The following is a 17,003-nucleotide window of genomic DNA, read 5'->3' as shown; positions in this document are numbered from 1 at the left end:
AAGCCTACACATGAGATCAGTAATCACTTTGTCAATCAGCTTGTTTTGAAATTCAAGAATCTAGATTTATTACTCTCTCTCATATTTGTTTTATTTTTTTTGTCATGATCCAACCCAACCCAACCCATGACCACCCAATGTAGACATCTCAAAAGTTTAAAGCACTTTGTTTGTCACATCAACAATCTTTATTTATTTATTACCAAAGTTTTCACTAACCCGAAAAGAATGTAGATTCTGATTGAAATGTTAGCCAAAAGATACAAAACAAATTTTGTACCAGATCTATAAGGTTTTAATAACTATATAACCAATACGATCAAAATTTCAGGCAGTTTTATAACATACAGCTTAACTATGAACAATATTGAATACAAAACTAGACTTTCAATTGATCAAAAGTGCCTGAAATAATATCAATATTTTAACCTTGAATGTTTATTTCATGAGTTATCGAAATCTATAACTAATAGTGATTTATCGATAACCAATTTTTCTGTATATCTTTATCTAATTTATCATTAACTCGGTCTTTTGTGTTTTTTATTATTAATGGATTCCAGAAGAGGTGGGGGAGGGGCCGAGCAGGTTTCGCCCAGTTACAAGATAGTGTTTTTGGGTGCCTCTAGTGTGGGTAAAATATCAATCTGTCACTACTTCATCAAAGGAGAGTTTAGCAATGACTTGGCCAGTACTGTTGGGGGTTTCACCAATATCTAAATCTATTCTTACAAAATAATATAACTTTAAATACAAAATAAATGAAAAAAAATGGTGTGGTGGGAGAAGATCTCGATCTACAGAAGAGGCCATTGGCTCGAAGCCGGTTTACGGAGCTAACTTTTGTAAAAAAAAAATTGCGGTGAATTTAGTGAAAATTAAATTTTAACCGCTCAATGTACGTAAACAGTAAGTAACAATATATGAAGCTTCATTGAGCTGGGTGTCATAACACTAAAAAAATTTTTTTTAAAGTCGAAAACATGTTTATGGTTTTAGAATAAAAAGGATTTTTCTGCATTTAACAAGTGAAATTTATGAAATTTATTGAATGAAGAAAGGTCTATTTTATTCACATTTTTTTACGACTTTAGAAAACTTTTTTGCTAGTGTTACCTCACCCAATAAAAATTTACATTCGTAGTTCACAAACGCAGCTGACTGATCGAAGAAGCTTAGCTATCTTTTGCTTCAGGACGCTTTTTGTTTGGTTTTTGGGATAAACAAATAGTTTCTTTCTTGTTTATTTTAATGTTTTTACACAATCAGAAAAGCATTAGTTTTTTAGTTGAAGAAAATCTTTGATATTGAGCATTACTACACATTATAACATAATAATGTCGCATGACAAAACATTCGCAATACTGCAATCTGTGCTATTTCAAACTCATACGTTGAATGGTATTTAAACTTGTACAGAAAAGTCTTGTGAAGTGCAAGCGTCTTCTTTTGTTGTTGTTGTATTTTTAATGACTGAAAATTTTGTGGCGGAGTTGTGCTTTTCATGCACCAATAGATAGCAAGTCCCATAAAGCTGAAGTAAGCGACGTTTCAAAAACACTGTCAAAATTGCTGAATTGCATGCTTAGCCTTCAGTTTCGCCGTTGCTCGAATGTTCAATTATAGTAGAGCCCATAAAACTGAAATGACCGAACACGACAAACGATGCAATTGAGCATGCAAATGAACAAGTGGACAGTGTTTTTGAAACGTTCGCATATTTCAAGTTTATGAAGAGGCTATAGTTATTCCTATAACGTTACAACGCTACAAACGTTTCAAAGGCAAAAAGTTGAATTATAAAGCACGCCGAGGCCAACTTTTCCCACGTCGGGAGTTTTTCCAACATTCGCTTACGTTGCAATTTTATGGGACTATCTATACACAAAAAAACACAAAGGAGATTTCTGAAAACCTTGTCATTCTCTGCAACATTTTTAAAGCCATTTGTGGTCAATATAGTTTTGCGGTTTTTACAGACTCAGCGGAGATTTTCTGTTACAACATTGAAGCTAAGAAAAGTTTAATGCGGGTTACACTTAACCCATGAGTGAGTTCAATGATGTCAACTTGCAGCTCTTTTATACTTGACCGCTCTCTACGCATTTATGCAGAACCCATGTGTCTCATCTAGAATCAATTCGACAAGATTGACTTGAAAAATTGATCGGAAAAACCGATGCTAACAAACTGTGTCGTATGTTATTGGGTTCAATTTAGGACTTTTCGTTTAATTTTTTTATTTTTCCAATTTCCAAAAATGTATAGCAAACAAAGAAAAATTTTTTAAAACAACAGAAGTTTGTGCATTAGCGTTATTCAACACCAATTCAGCAATTCTGTCTGAAAAAGTTTTATCGGAACGGTAATTTTAACAATATTTGTTCCAACCCTCTTGAGGGGGAGGAACTAAATACTCAAATGGGTTTTTTTGTTCCGTGAATTTTCGCCGCTCGATATATTCATCGTAGAGAGTTGAGACTGGTATCATTAGAAAGCTTGTCCAGCGTAGAATATGGGATTAAAAAGATTTTTTAAATTAAATTGTAACCGCTCAATGTACGTAAACAGTAAGTAAAAATATATAAAGCTTCATTGAGCTGGGTGTCATAACACTAACAAAATTTTTTTAAAAGTCAAAAACATGTTTATGGTTTTAGAATAAAAAAGATTTTTCTGCATTTAACAAGTGAAATTTATGAAATTTATTAAATGAAGAAAGGTCTATTTTATTCACACTTTTTTACGACTTTAGAAAACTTTTTTGCTAGTGTTACCTCACGCAATAAAAATTTACATTCGTAGTTCACAAACGCAGCTGACTGATCGAAGAAGCTTAGCTATCTTTTGCTTCAGGACGCTTTTTGTTTGGTTTTTGGGATAAACAAACAGTTTTTTTCTTGTTTATTTTAATGTTTTTACACAATCAGAAAAGCATTAGTTTTTTAGTTGAAAAAAATCTTTGATATCGAGCATTACTACACATTATAACATAATAATGTCGCATGACAAAACATTTGCAATACTGCAATCTGTGCTATTTCAAACTCATACATTGAATGGTATTTAAACTTGTACAGAAAAGTCTTGTGAAGTGCAAGCGTCTTCTTTTGTTGTTGTTGTATTTTTAATGACTGAAAAATTTGTGGCGGAGTTGTGCTTCTCATGCACCAATAGATAGCAAGTCCCATAAAGCTGAAGTAATCGACGTTTCAAAAAACACTGTCAAAATTGCTGAATTGCATGCTTAGCCTTCAGTTTCGCCGTTGCTCGAATGTTCAATTATAGTAGAGCCCATAAAACTGAAATGACCGAACACGACAAACGATGCAATTGAGCATGCAAATGAACAAGTGGACAGTGTTTTTGAAACGTTCGCATATTTCAAGTTTATGAACAGGCTATAGTTATTCCTATAACGTTACAACGCTACAAACGTTTCAAAGGCAAAAAGTTGAATTATAAAGCACGCCGAGGCCAACTTTTCCCACGTCGGGAGTTTTTCCAACATTCGCTTACGTTGCAATTTTATGGGACTATTTATACACAAAAAAACACAAAGGAGATTCCTGAAAACTTTGTCATTCTCTGCAACATTTTTAAAGCCATTTGTGGTCAATATAGTTTTGCGGTTTTTACAGACTCAGCGGAGACTTTCTGTAACAACATTGAAGCTAAGAAAAGTTTAATGCGGGTTACATTTAACCCATGAGTGAGTTCAATGATGTCAACTTGCAGCTCGTTTATACTTGACCGCTCTCTACGCATTTATGCAGAACCCATGTGTCTCATCTAGTATCAATTCGACAAGATTGACTTGAAAAATTGATCGGAAAAACCGATGCTAACAAACTGTGTCGTATGTTATTGGGTTTAATTTAGGACTTTTCGTTTAATTTTTTTATTTTTCCAATTTCCAAAATTGTATAGCAAACAAAGAAAAATTTTTAAAACAACAGAAGTCTCTGCATTAGCGTTATTCAGCACCAATTCAGCAATTCTGTCTGAAAAAATTTTATCGAGACGGTAATTTTAACAATATTTGTTCCGACCCTCTTGAGGGGGAGGAACTATATACTCAAATGGGTTTTTTGTTCCGTGAATTTTCGCCGCTCGATATATTCATCGTAGAGAGTTGAAACTGGTATCATTAGAAAGCTCGTCCAGCGTAGAATATGGAATTAAGAAGATTTTTTTAATTTTCGTTTTCTACAGGGAGTTATCGAGGTTTAAACTTCTGAGAAAAGAAGAGTGAATTTACGTTGTTTTTATTCACATTTTCCGGAATTTTTGCCTAAATTTTCGTCAATTTTGCTAAAATTTGTTATAATTTTTAAGAATAGTGTCGTTGGTTTTATTTTTGAAGACGAACAAGCATTGTTGATTGTTTTGATTTATTTTTTTTGGTCAAAAAATCTGGATAAACATTTCAAAATTTAGCCTTTTTCATCAAAAACAGCACAAAATAAGCTACTTCAGTCCACTCTGATTCAATTTGCCGACAGTACACCCCCAAACAACACTCATGCAATCTTTGTATACTCAGAGGAGGGCTATTTCTACTTCAGAGTCCGCTGAGAGTGCACTGTAGTTAAAACTTTGACGTTTTTTGCTAACTTTACTCGTTGATTATCACAAATGCAGAATTTATTTTGAGTTTTCAACTAACCAATTACCTATATCTTAACTGATATATATGACCACTTTCTGAGAAAAGAAGAGTGAATTTACGTTGTTTTTATTCACATTTTCCGGAATTTTTGCCTAAATTTTCGTCAATTTTGCTAAAATTAGTTATAATTTTTAAGAATAGTGTCGTTGGTTTTATTTTTGAAGACGAACAAGCATTGTTGATTGTTTTGATTTAATGTTTTTGGTCAAAAAATCTGGATAGACATTTCAAAATTTAGCCTTTTTCATCAAAAACAGCACGAAATAAGCTACTTTAGTCCACTTTGATTAAATTTGCCGACAGTACATCCCCAAAAAAACTCATACAATCTTTGTAGACTCAGAGGAGGGCTATTTCTACTTCAGAGTCCGCTGAGGGTGCACTGTAGTTAAAACTTTGCCGTTTTTTGCTAACTTTACTCGTTGATTATCAAAAATGCAGAATTTATTTTGAGTTTTCAACTAACAAATTACCTATATCTACAACATTCGAAAAATCAATTGTTCCTAACGGACAATAAGTATTAGCAGGGTTTGTTTTGGGACATTCTTGGACTGTTACAATCCGAAAAACATCGGCTTGTAATCAGTCGGTCTTTTTTTTTAAAAAAAAAAAGACTTTTTTTTAGTAATAAAGAACAGAACATGTCAAATCAAAAATCAGGAGTGATGGGTCCAACCAATTCGCTTGCTAAGCAGCTCAAAGCTAATGCAATTAGTTTTTTAATTGAAAGTTTATGGTCGTTTCTTTTTTTAAAATTAAGTGACTTTTCCATAAATAATGGCTTAATTAACTTTTCCTCTATTTTTTTCATAATTTGTTCAACTTCCAGCTTAGTGTCAGCAAAGAAAGACTGCTTCTTCTTTCTACTGATTTAACATTTATTCTCGGTTGCAGTTTTATGCCTGAAGTTGTTGTTTTCTGGCTTTGATACTACAAGATTTCAGATTTTTGTTTGTTTTGATATTTGCCAGTTATTTACGTTTTCTAATTTTGTCACATTATCACATTAATGACAGTTCTCATGTCACCTTATTAGCATTCAGAAAAAGGCACAATTGAACATATTAAAATCCTGAAAGATATACATCATCGTTTTAACGGCCTCGACCCCTCTTTCTTGAAGAAATCAATTGAATTTTTTAATTTTGTCTCTAACCGTCATTTATACTTTGTCGTTTCGGTCGTATGAAATTTCCTGTATAGTGATAGCTTTCATTGGCTTTTCATTGGAAGAAGAGAAGAACCGATATTCTGATATAAGTAGATAGCTGATGGCTTTCATGACTTTGAAAACAATCGTTTTCCAAAATTAAAAAAAAAACATTTTAACTTCGCAATTTGTTCTTTTTATGTTTCATTTTGTTACCTAATCTCGTTAGTTAATTACAGGTCAAATATGACATTATGGGTGTCAAGGGAATAAAAGGGATTGGTGTCCCAAAATCTTTTTTTAAGAATTTGTTATGACCTTACTGGCTTCGACACCGGTTTTTCACAAAAAAAAAGTAAATTAATTTGATTTTTGTCATATTTGACGTTCTTTTTGTAGATGCAAGAATTATTTTGGATAATTACAGGTCTCGAGGGCTTCCTTTTCATGAATAAACGGCCCTATTTAAATAGCTTTTTTTGTAATTAATGCCTTTCATGACATTGAATGTAATTTTGTTTCGAAAAAAAAATAAAAGTATTACATACTTTAGCACTTCGCTTTTTTGTCTACTTGTTACCTAGTCTTACTAATGAATGGCCACGTACTACATTATAGCTGTTTGAAAAATGCGCAATCAAATTTATTTTGAGTGCCAAAATTTGGCTTGACGGTTTTGACAGCGTTTTCTGGCAATTTTCAATTGAAATTTAGTTTGTTCTTTGTTGTTCTTTTTAGTCGCTTTAAAAAATGAATAAGGACAGGTCCCAATGCCCTTCTATAGAAGCAGTGGTAATCGTAAATTTGTGGTAATAATAATTGATTCCTATTCGTATTTATTACTTTGAAGTTAACTGTTTCAAAAAACGAGTTAATTTTTTTTACTTTACTGTTTTTGTTCTTTTTTGTATAATTGTTAGCAAACCTTTTATGGACTGATCGCATATGTTTGCTGGTGATTTATAAGTTATTTTTGTTTAGTTTTAGATTTATCTGACGGCATGTTGACTTTGTTATTAAATTTAGTTTTTAAGAGGGACATAAATTTTTTGATGTAATTAATGTTGGTTGTTGTTGTTGTTGTTTGATTTTGCTGTTCGTCTTGACTCGCTTTCTTAATGTTGACATATTCCAGCAATCTAATGCATCAATTTTTACTCCACTGAGTTATTTGCTTTGGAGGCTATCTTATCGTTCATGCAAGATTTTTTGAAGACTTGGGCTTTTTTGGGATTCGCAAAAAATAATTTTTGGGTTTTTCTATCTGTTCCTCATTTGGTAGACAATTATGCCAAAATTGTGGATGGGTGGGGTCGGAACTTTATGTGCCATCGCACATTACCGAGCCGCCCCGTTCGAGGAAGGCTCAATTGAACATATTTTGAGGGGCAAAATATTGCTTTATGGTTTCCTCGCAAGTTTAAATTGAATTTTTGTTCTGTTTGTCTCTAATTTTTGTCTCTTCAAAAATTAGAGACAAACAACAGACAACTCTTTCTGTTTGTCTCTTCAAATTTTTGTCTCTATTTGTTGATTTTGTAACCACATAAAAAGTTACATAATTAAAGGTCTTAATGCTCTCATATAGAGATGTATGTGACAAATTGTTGGATGTCTTCATTTGCTATCTATTGGTTTTCATTACTTAGAAATCAATTGTTTTTAAAAATATAAGCCAATGTTTTAACTTTGCTGTTTTTTGTTCTTTTTGTCTAATTGTTACTGAGGTTTATTACGGAGTGGTCCCATAACTTTTTTAGTGAATTACAAGTTATCTTGTTTAGTTTCAGTTTTATCTGACGCTATTTTGACTTTGCTAATAAGTTCTTTTTTTTTAAATTGACGTAAAATTTTGGATGTAATTAATGTTTGTTGTTATTGTTGTTTGATTTTTTTGTTCGTCTTGACTTGCTTTCTTAATAATGGCTGATTTCATCAATTTAATAATGGCTGATTTCATCAATTTAACGGCGTTTTTTCTCCAATGAGTTATTTGCGATGGAGGCGATCTTTTTGTTCACACACATTTTTTTTGAGAATTAGTTGAATTTTTGGGGATTTTCTATCTGTTTCTCATACGGTAGATATTTATGCCAAAAATGCGAGTGAGCGGGGTTGGAACTTTATGCGCGAACGCACATTACCGAGCCTCCTTGTTAAATTGATTGTAACATTAAAATTTGTTAAAGAGGGGCAATTTTTTACGGACATGCCATTTCATTTGTAAAATAATTCCAATTCTCAAACTTCAATTCATTTCCATGTTTGTACACTAGGTTCATGTTAATCTATCACCTACCGTGACAGGTATCTCTTGTTCAAAATATAAAACATTTTCTTTTTTATTATGTATACTTTGATCGTAGTATAAACAATTTGTCTTGTTTCAAGTTTCTTGATCAACGTGTGACCATTTATTAATTCATTCTTATAGCTGTTCAATTTTTATGCTCTTCATTTCATCAGTTAGAAGCTAGTTGTAGCGAAGCTAATTTAACTGTTCTTTTTGAACCTAATTTTAATTTCGGAATAGGACTAGAGTCTTTCGACCCGCAAAATTGGAACTGGAACACGGATTTTTCCAACATTAGATAGAAGTGATTTAGCACCACAAAGTAGTTGTTCAACAATCGTAATAAATCCGGCTTGGATATAACGATGGTTATAACAAAAAAAAAACAAAATTAAAACTCAATTTGAGTCTGAAAAAATTGTCTGAATTGAATATAATATGAACCCGAGAATTTTCAGACTGAATTTCGATATAATCCAGTACAGATATACTATGGTTGGTGAACCCGGGAAGATAAATTTCTGATGGTACGTGCCATGAATGTTGAGAAAAATTGGTCTGGAAACAATAAAGTTAATTAATGATTTGTTTAACAGTTTTGGGAGAAAAAATCAGCTTTACTATTATTTGAAAAAAGTACACTATTTGCGGCGTAATTGTAAATGTCATTTTTGACGGCACTCTCGAAATTAATAAATTAGGGAGAAGTTAATAAGATCTACCGATATGGTTAAAAGCGCTAATCAAAAAACCAATTTCGATCTGTAAGCCTACACATGAGATCAGCAATCACTTTTGTCAATCAGCTTGTTTTGAAATTCAAGAATCTAGATTTATTACTCTCTCTCTCTCTCTCTCATCTTAGTTTTATTTTGTTTGTCATGATCCAACCCAACCCAACCCATGACCACCCAATGTAGACATCTCAATAGTTTAAAGCACTTTGTTTGTCACATCAACAGATTTTATTTATTTATTACCAAAGTTTTCGCCAACCCGAAAGGAATGCAGATTCTGGTTGAAATGTTAAATTGAAGATACAAATAACTTTTGAACCAGATCTATAAGGATTTAATAACTATATAACCAATACGATCAAAATTTCAAGCAGTTTTATAACATGAAGCTTAACTATGAACAATATTGAATACAAAACTAGACTTTCGATTGATCAAAAGTGCCTGAAATAATATCAATATTTTAACCTTGAATAATTATTTCATGAGTTATCGAAATCTATAACTAATAGTGATTTATCAATAACCAATTTTTCTGTATATCTTTATCTAATTTACTATTAACTCGGTCTTTTGTGTTTTTTTTATTAATGGATTCCCGAAGAGGTGGGGGAGGGGCCGAGAAGGTTTCGCCCAGTTACAAGATAGTGTTTTTGGGTGCCTCCAGTGTGGGTAAAAGTTCAATCTGTCACTACTTCATCAAAGGAGAGTTTAGCAATGACTTGGCCAGTACTGTCGGGGGTTAGTCTCACAAGTTTTACAAATGTTATTTTTGTAGGGAAGTTCCCAAGGCTCAAGACGCAGACCCAAATCATGTATGTTATGTCCAGACCAATAATGATCGCACGAGCGCACCGTTCAAAGTTGCATAGTCTAGATACCAAGAAAGATTCATGAAAGCCTGAAGATGAACGCCCGAAAGTCGACAAAATGAAAGATCTGGACATAAGTGCTTACCCATCGGGGGGCCGTCTGGGCATAATTGATTTGGGTCTGAACTCTCAGCTTAGGTTGGTTTTAAAAATGTCACTTTAAACGCTCTAAAAGCAACAATAAAAAAGCAAAAAGTCTGAGCCTTAAAACGCAGGCGTGTGCACTTAGAAAGAAAAAAAGGTAAACATTTTTAAATTAAGATCTTTGTTTCAGACTATTTTCAAGTTTCAGTGCCCTTTTTCAGTACATAAATGTGAGAATAAAGATAACGCTGAAAAACAATAGCCAAATTAGACAACAACGAGTTAACTTGACGATGCAACTTTCAATAAACTTTGGATGTTTATTTAAAAAGGACAAGTTATACACATTTTCTAAGCACGTGTATGTGTGTAAGCGAAAATAATATCTATTCCATATGATTAAGCACGCTCTTCTCAACCCGCCAGAGCGTGCTTTACCGTATAGCAAAAAAAAAACGAAATACCAAAAAAAAGGTTCGAAAAAAACTTATTTTTTTGAAATCATTTTTAAAAAGCAGACATTCGCCGGGCCGAAGAATGGTAGCAACTTACGTTGTTTTTTTTTGCTCAAAAATGTGAAGAAAAGATGTGCATAGATATTATACAGCCAGGAGAAAATATCCAATTGAGTTGCAAAGTAAATTTGTATATTCAAGTAGCGTTCTTGAGTTCTTTGACTTATGAATAATTTATCAGGTTAACTCATTTTAATCAGCATGCAATAACAATAAGTTTTTATCTATGAAAAACGCACGCTGATTGATTAAACAATGAGTGAACCTCGACTGAAAGCTACAAAACTCTGAAAAAGCGAAGTGACAATCCTTAGAGCATGAGGATCCGCTGTTCATTTCTTGCCACTGTTGTTGCTGTGTCAACCGCGTGAAAAAAAGTTTGGGAAAATTCTACTTCAGAGCCAAAATACAACACAAAATTTAAGAACCTCTGCGACTGGATGGATTTGTGGCAGCTGATTTTGATTGAAATTTTTTAGCTGCCACACTGTTTTCAATCAACGCCTTAAAAATCACTAACCAGCAAGGCACCGCTGAGGTTTTGAAAAAAAATCATTACCATACTATCCCTGAGCTATTATTGTTCAATGTTGACAAAAAATTTTAATCGGAGGATATGGTGACAAAAGCGGATGAAAGGTAATTTAAAGAAAAAACATTTCCGTAAGTAAGTTAAAATATACCTAGATTTGGCGAATCAGAACTTGTTAACGTTACGTAATGCATCAACAAAACTATTGAATCTTTCTAATAGAAATCAGATTTAATTTTAAATTCAAAAAAAGTTTTTTTGAAACCCATATTATTTAAATAATGTTTTATTTAAAAACTTAGGAATACATATAGAATTTGCGGCTTTCCAACCTCAATGCCTGAGAAGCACTCTGCAATATTCGATGTAAAAAAATTCATCTAAGTTTTTTCCAATGTGCCTATTGAGTGCAATACTAATCAATCTTCAGTTTGAAATACAAAATGCAGAACCTTGATTGGAACATTGTTCGCAAAAAAATAACAGATTTCTTAACAATTCAGAAAAAAACTCAAAAAAATCAAAAAACTTGTTACCTTTATTATAACCGTTTATAACCTTTATCGCAGTATTTTGGCACAGTTTTTGAAAAAATTTAATCCATGCCTAAATTCGACACCTGAAATTTCGAGCATCTTCGGACTTTCTGATAATAGTTACTCATTTTCCAGAAGTTTTTTGGCGTAAATTTAAAGTTCAAACATCAGTGCATTTAGCTTTTTTTGTGTCTTCATCTATCAATTGTTAACTGAAAACCTAACGGGTACCATTTTTATTGGTCATGCTGCCGTTTGCACGAAAAAATTAATGTGATACGCACGCGAAAGTGTTAGCGTACAAATCAACTTTTTTTATCTTGCAACCTTTCAAACACGCGTTCGAAAACTTTGAAGTGCTCTGGCTCTAGAGTGTCAGATTTCCCCATGTACAGTTGCAGATTTTAGCGATTTTAGAACGTGTATTGCTCGCTTTTTTCTTCAAGGTTGAAACACGCACGTGCAAATTTTGGATCTATTCTGTTTCGCATAGCTTAGTGAGCATAAATTTTTTATGACCCCCAGGCGCACGTGCTATTTTCTTACATAGAAACGTGCTATATAACAACATAAAATTTGCAACTGGGGGTCATAAAAAACACTGGGGGGGAACAGAATAGATCCCAAATTTTAAAATGCCTGATCTTCACGTTGCCAGCTTCTACAAAGCTAAATTTTTATATACTATACCAGATATCAAAATGGAAAGTTTGTGTTTCAAGAAAGTTTATGTGACTCAGCTAAAGTCACTTCAAATTTCTGACATACATCTCAAACAGCAACGCTGTTTTTAACGATTGCCAGATTTTCCCAATGACCTATGTATGAGTCACGTAACCTATGTATGAGGTCTCATCTAAATCACATAAAATCTCATGACGAGCAACCACTGATATTAAGATATAATGACATCAAGTGAAATGCCAAATTATTGTATTTCAATTTTTCCCGAAACTGATCAGGCGAGAAAAAATTGCGCTATTTCACGCGAGATTTGTCATTCAGGATAATCGCTTTGACAGGTCTGTTCACCTTTTTGATTTTCTCCAAATACATAAATTTATGCATAATTTTATTTGCAGTAAATAAGTTGACTGCTAGATATCCAATTGAAAAAATTTAGTATTATATAATTATTGCATAACCGGGAAAAGCCAATATCGGTCGAAATATGTTCAACTCCGACCATTAAAGTCGACACAAAGTCTTTTCATGCCTAAAATTGGTCAACCGCCGTCTTTCCATAAGTCGACCTCTCAGCTAGGGAAACAACGCTACCATTGGGAAAAGAAAATGTTGTTAGTACTGTTGGATCTATTCTTTAAGCGTTTTTTATGACCCCAAGTTATAAATTATGTGTTGTTACATAGTACGTTACTATGTAAAATAATGCACGTGCACCTGGGGGAGATGAAACATATATTCCCACTAAAAAGGGGGAGAGGGGGAGAAACAGAATAGATCATCCGTAATGTTTTTGTATTGCGTTTTGCAGCGACATTCCATCTGCAGAAGTTGAAAGTGGGAGGGGAAAATTGGGTGAAACTGAAAATTTGGGACACAGCTGGGCAGGAGAGATTCAGAAGTCTACTCCCTATGTACTACAAGGGGTGTCAAGGGGCACTTATTGTGTATGACATGACTAGCAGGGTAAGTAGACATACATTCATTCAACTTAATTTCCATTATTCCATTACCCTCACAACGGCAAGAAACAATATTACAACACAGGCTCAGGTTCCAAACTGAATCGAATTCCGATCAGATCATCTTAAAACGGACATAGATATGCAACCTTGCAATCTAGACAAATTTTTTGAAATATTCTTGGCATGAAATGATCAGTAATTCGGAAATTGCGAAAGTATTAAACGTAGAAGACTAAACTTTATAGGTTACAAGAAGCTGTCCAGTTGTTAAAATTGATCTCAACTTATAAAACAAACCAGAAAATTTGGACAGTTTCGAACATAATTTGAGGATACGCCAATTAAAATTAAGTTTTTCATCAATATGTACTCCTAAGTACTTTAAAGACCTTTTCTGACTGTTTAGGAGTCTTTTGAGGCGGCCAAGTCGTACCTGCAGTTGTTGAGGAACCAATCAGAGGAGGCGGAGGTTCTCCTAATAGCCAATAAGAGCGATTTATCCCACATGAGGACTGTCCCCACTCAGGTACAGAAATTCACCTCAATCGAATCAAACTCTATCTACACCAAGGATTAGTCAGAAAATAATGTAAATTTGCCCTGGCTGGCGGTGAACGAATGAACATTTATCACTGCAAGGAGCTCAAAAATTTTGTCAGATTTTCAGTTTTAAGCGGTAATTTGCGCCCCAAGCGCACATATTTTTGCATACTGATTTAGTATGTATTGTCATGTGTACTGTTATTGGTGAGTTTATAACGTATTGCGGGAGGGGGGTGGAGGGGGGGGGGGGGCTCAAAATCAACCAAGTTTTCTATAGCAGTTCTCCCAATAGGGAATAATTGGATCTATTCTGTTTCGCCCCCCCCCCCAACTTAGTGAGCATAAATTTTTAATTACCTCCAGGCGCACGTGCTATTTTCTTACATGTTAACGTGCTATATAACAACACATAATTTGTAATTGGGGGTCATAAAAAACATTGGGGGGAGGGGGAACAGAATAGATCCGAATAATTATACTAAACCTGTTTACAATGTTTTTTTTGTTGTTTTTATTTTTTTGTTGTGTTGTACAGGACGGGATGAGGCTAGCTAGCAACGAGGGCATAGAGTACCTCGAAACATCTGCCAAGTCTGGACAGAACATCCGAGAAGCCATCCAGAAACTAAGTTAGTATAGTACCCCCTCCGATCATTTAGCTATCTCTTTTTCATCAAATAATATCATTGCGTGGCGATGTCCGAAAAGGCAAAATTCAATAACCCTAATCTCAAAACAATGGTTCAGAAAAATATGCGCAAAATCGAGTAAATTTACTCGTGCAATCTCTGGCGTCATAGTTCCAGTAACTTGTGCTAATGTCACTACAATTTTGGTGACTGAATTCATTATGAATAAGGTAGAAACGATATACTAAAAAATTACATTTCTGAAGCAAACTATATATATACGTTACTGCATGTACTGATTCATAGTGAAATAAGCCGCGCAGCAGAAGCGTATTGCAGCAAAAAATCAATTTCTCTGAATTGATCCCCAGCCCTTCCTCGCTCCATTTTCTTTCACCCAATCCCCCTCTCTCATATACCAGCTAAGGCAGACCCGATAATGGCTCTGTATACAGCCGTAAGGGTTCTATAGAGAAAGCTACTTATTTTTGGGAGACTTACTTACCTATGAGAGACTAACCGACTCTGGTAAAACACTGAAAGTAAACATCAACTATAACGAAAATATGGATATGCACTATGGTACCAAAAAGCTACATACAGCATGATTTCTGCTTTTAAAGCATGGTTCGTGCTTCATAAGCATGAATTGAGCTGAGGCGTGATAAAAGGTATGAAATTTAGAAGTTTTAAGAGAAATTTCAATCTTACTTTCTCCGCATAAACAGAAAAAATGACTAAACCGCTTTGTTCTGTCAATGTTTGTCAAATTGTTATGCTACGAGATGTCGGATTTTCAGGTGAACGCAAATTAAGCCGAAGTAAAAGTAGGCCGAAAGTTAAGCAATAGTTATGTAATCTTTCAGAAATAAAACATTGTTGACCGTTAAAATCAACACTGCACATAATTTTTTTTTAATGCATAATGTAAATGTATTCCAACGAACCAAAGAGACAAAAATATGTCAATTTTCTATCACCCAATCCCCTCTCTTGTATACCATTTGTTGAATAGATTTTTATACATTACGTCCACGTTACAAAATTAGGGGTGAAACAAAAAATAATTCACAACCTTCACGTCCAAAATTTCACTATATGCATTTCCAATCTATCTCTTTTGCGGTGAATTGCGTTATCATTTCGACCCTGGTAAAGTGTAACTTTTATTGTTTGACCAAAATTAAAACAACACTCTATTAGATTATTTGAACTTTTCTGGCTGGCACGTAGTTCAATCTTACGCCATAAATATTGTTCAAGCACTTCCCTCACTATCCTTCAAGGTTTAACGCAGTAACCCAACCCTAGTCCAAAAACGCCGGACAAAAACGACGCAAGAAATGTTCGTTTTTTTCACGTTAGAAATTGCCGGTATGATTTTTTTCTTCTGTATGTTTTGATCCAAACGTAAGAAATGATCGGTATATTCAATAGCTTGGTTTCAGTATGTTTGGTTTCTCAGAATTGTTTTGTTTGGTTTTAAACGTACGAAATCGTCCGTATTTTCGGTCGGGTAGATTCCTTCTGTCTTAGATTTTGTATGTTATGTTCCAAACGTAAGAAATCGTCGGTATCTTTGTTCTCTTTAATTCAGTATTTGCGGTTTCTTAGATCTGAACGATATGTTCGGTTTTACATGAAGGAAATCATCAGTGTTTTTCGTACAATATTTGGGTTTTTATTTTGTGGTCAAATGTTTTGACTACTTTCTAATCCTAGGGGCAAACGTACATATTGGTAACATTTTTTTCATTAAAATTGATTGAATTTCTTCTTAAGCTCGTTTATAAAACTAGTGGAACAAGAATGAATTTTTCGTTCGTTTTTCAAGTTTAAAATTTAACAGACGAATTGTTGAACGTTGATGCGCGTTCAGTTCATTAAATCACAATCATAGAGACTTGACATGTTCATGAGAAATCAAGTACACGAATCGTTTTCTCATGGTGTCTTGTGGTTTGAGATCGACCTTACCGACGATAACTTACGGTTAAAAACCGAACAAACTGGCGATAACGGAAAAAAACGTTGAGTTTTGGTAGCTTTTCTCTCATTGAAACGGAACATACTAACGTTCGTATACAAACAACGATTTCTGAACTTAGGAGATCTTAGGTTTTCTACTTTTTCTTTCAACAGAAAACCATTATCGATCAGTGGGGCCGGCCCACTAATGTACAGTTTGTAAAATTCATGGTCGCATAATTGTACTGATCGGAGGAAACAAGTCTTGATAGGTTTTTATGAGACAGAGGTTACAATGTGCAACACAATCGTATTAGTGGAAGTTTGGAAAAAAAAATTGTTGTACATATCCATATTGAAACTATGCATTAATTTGTAGGAAGTTTTATCTTCGTCAACAACTTCCTTAGTCCTACTTTTTTCTTAGATCAAAAATGTAGTCCAACGAAAAATGAGACATTTGAAGTTCAAATGTTTCTAATGTTTCTAGATGATTGGACAAAAATCGACTCCCGAGAAATCAGACATTTTTTAAAAAAACATAAACCATGGCAAAAAAATTTGAAGCTAAAATTATGAGAGCAAAATAACAGACTCAACATCTGAAAACAAATAAGGATGTCTAAAGCCGTTTAGAACACAAAAATCCTATCCTGCACATTTATATTCTCTTCTGTGGTGCTTCTGCTTTTCAAGGAAGTGGAAAGATATTTGTTTCCACTCAGGGAGCCACGACGATCAAATATGTAACGGAATATATATCAGATACAAAAACAAAACAACAAACATACCTTTAGATGTGCGAGCAAGTAAGAATCCA

The 17,003-nt window shown here is 33.8% G+C and overlaps 1 protein-coding gene across 2 annotated transcripts in view; it reads left to right on the top strand.

Moving 5' to 3' along the window:
- Nucleotides 1–509: 509 nt before the first annotated feature.
- Nucleotides 510–17,003, top strand: part of LOC142343272 (uncharacterized) — a 31,121-nt gene continuing 14,627 nt past the window's right edge. The window contains exons 1-4 of one of the 2 annotated variants that reach the window (XM_075395062.1): nt 510–703; nt 12,890–13,044; nt 13,450–13,569; nt 14,122–14,215. In XM_075395062.1, the coding sequence (XP_075251177.1) occupies nt 553–703; nt 12,890–13,044; nt 13,450–13,569; nt 14,122–14,215 (520 nt within the window). In that variant the 5' untranslated portion in view covers nt 510–552. Of the gene's footprint in view, nt 704–9,130; nt 9,597–12,889; nt 13,045–13,449; nt 13,570–14,121; nt 14,216–17,003 lie in introns of those variants that run through there. The other variant, XM_075395061.1, reaches the window with a different exon arrangement.

Source organism: Convolutriloba macropyga, chromosome 7 (genome assembly GCF_964194025.1).
Source record: "Convolutriloba macropyga chromosome 7, txConMacr16.3, whole genome shotgun sequence".
In the NCBI taxonomy this organism is placed as follows: domain Eukaryota; kingdom Metazoa; phylum Xenacoelomorpha; order Acoela; family Convolutidae; genus Convolutriloba; species Convolutriloba macropyga.
The sequence above is the reverse complement of the archived record's forward strand: the minus strand, read 5'-3'. Positions and strand labels throughout refer to the sequence as shown.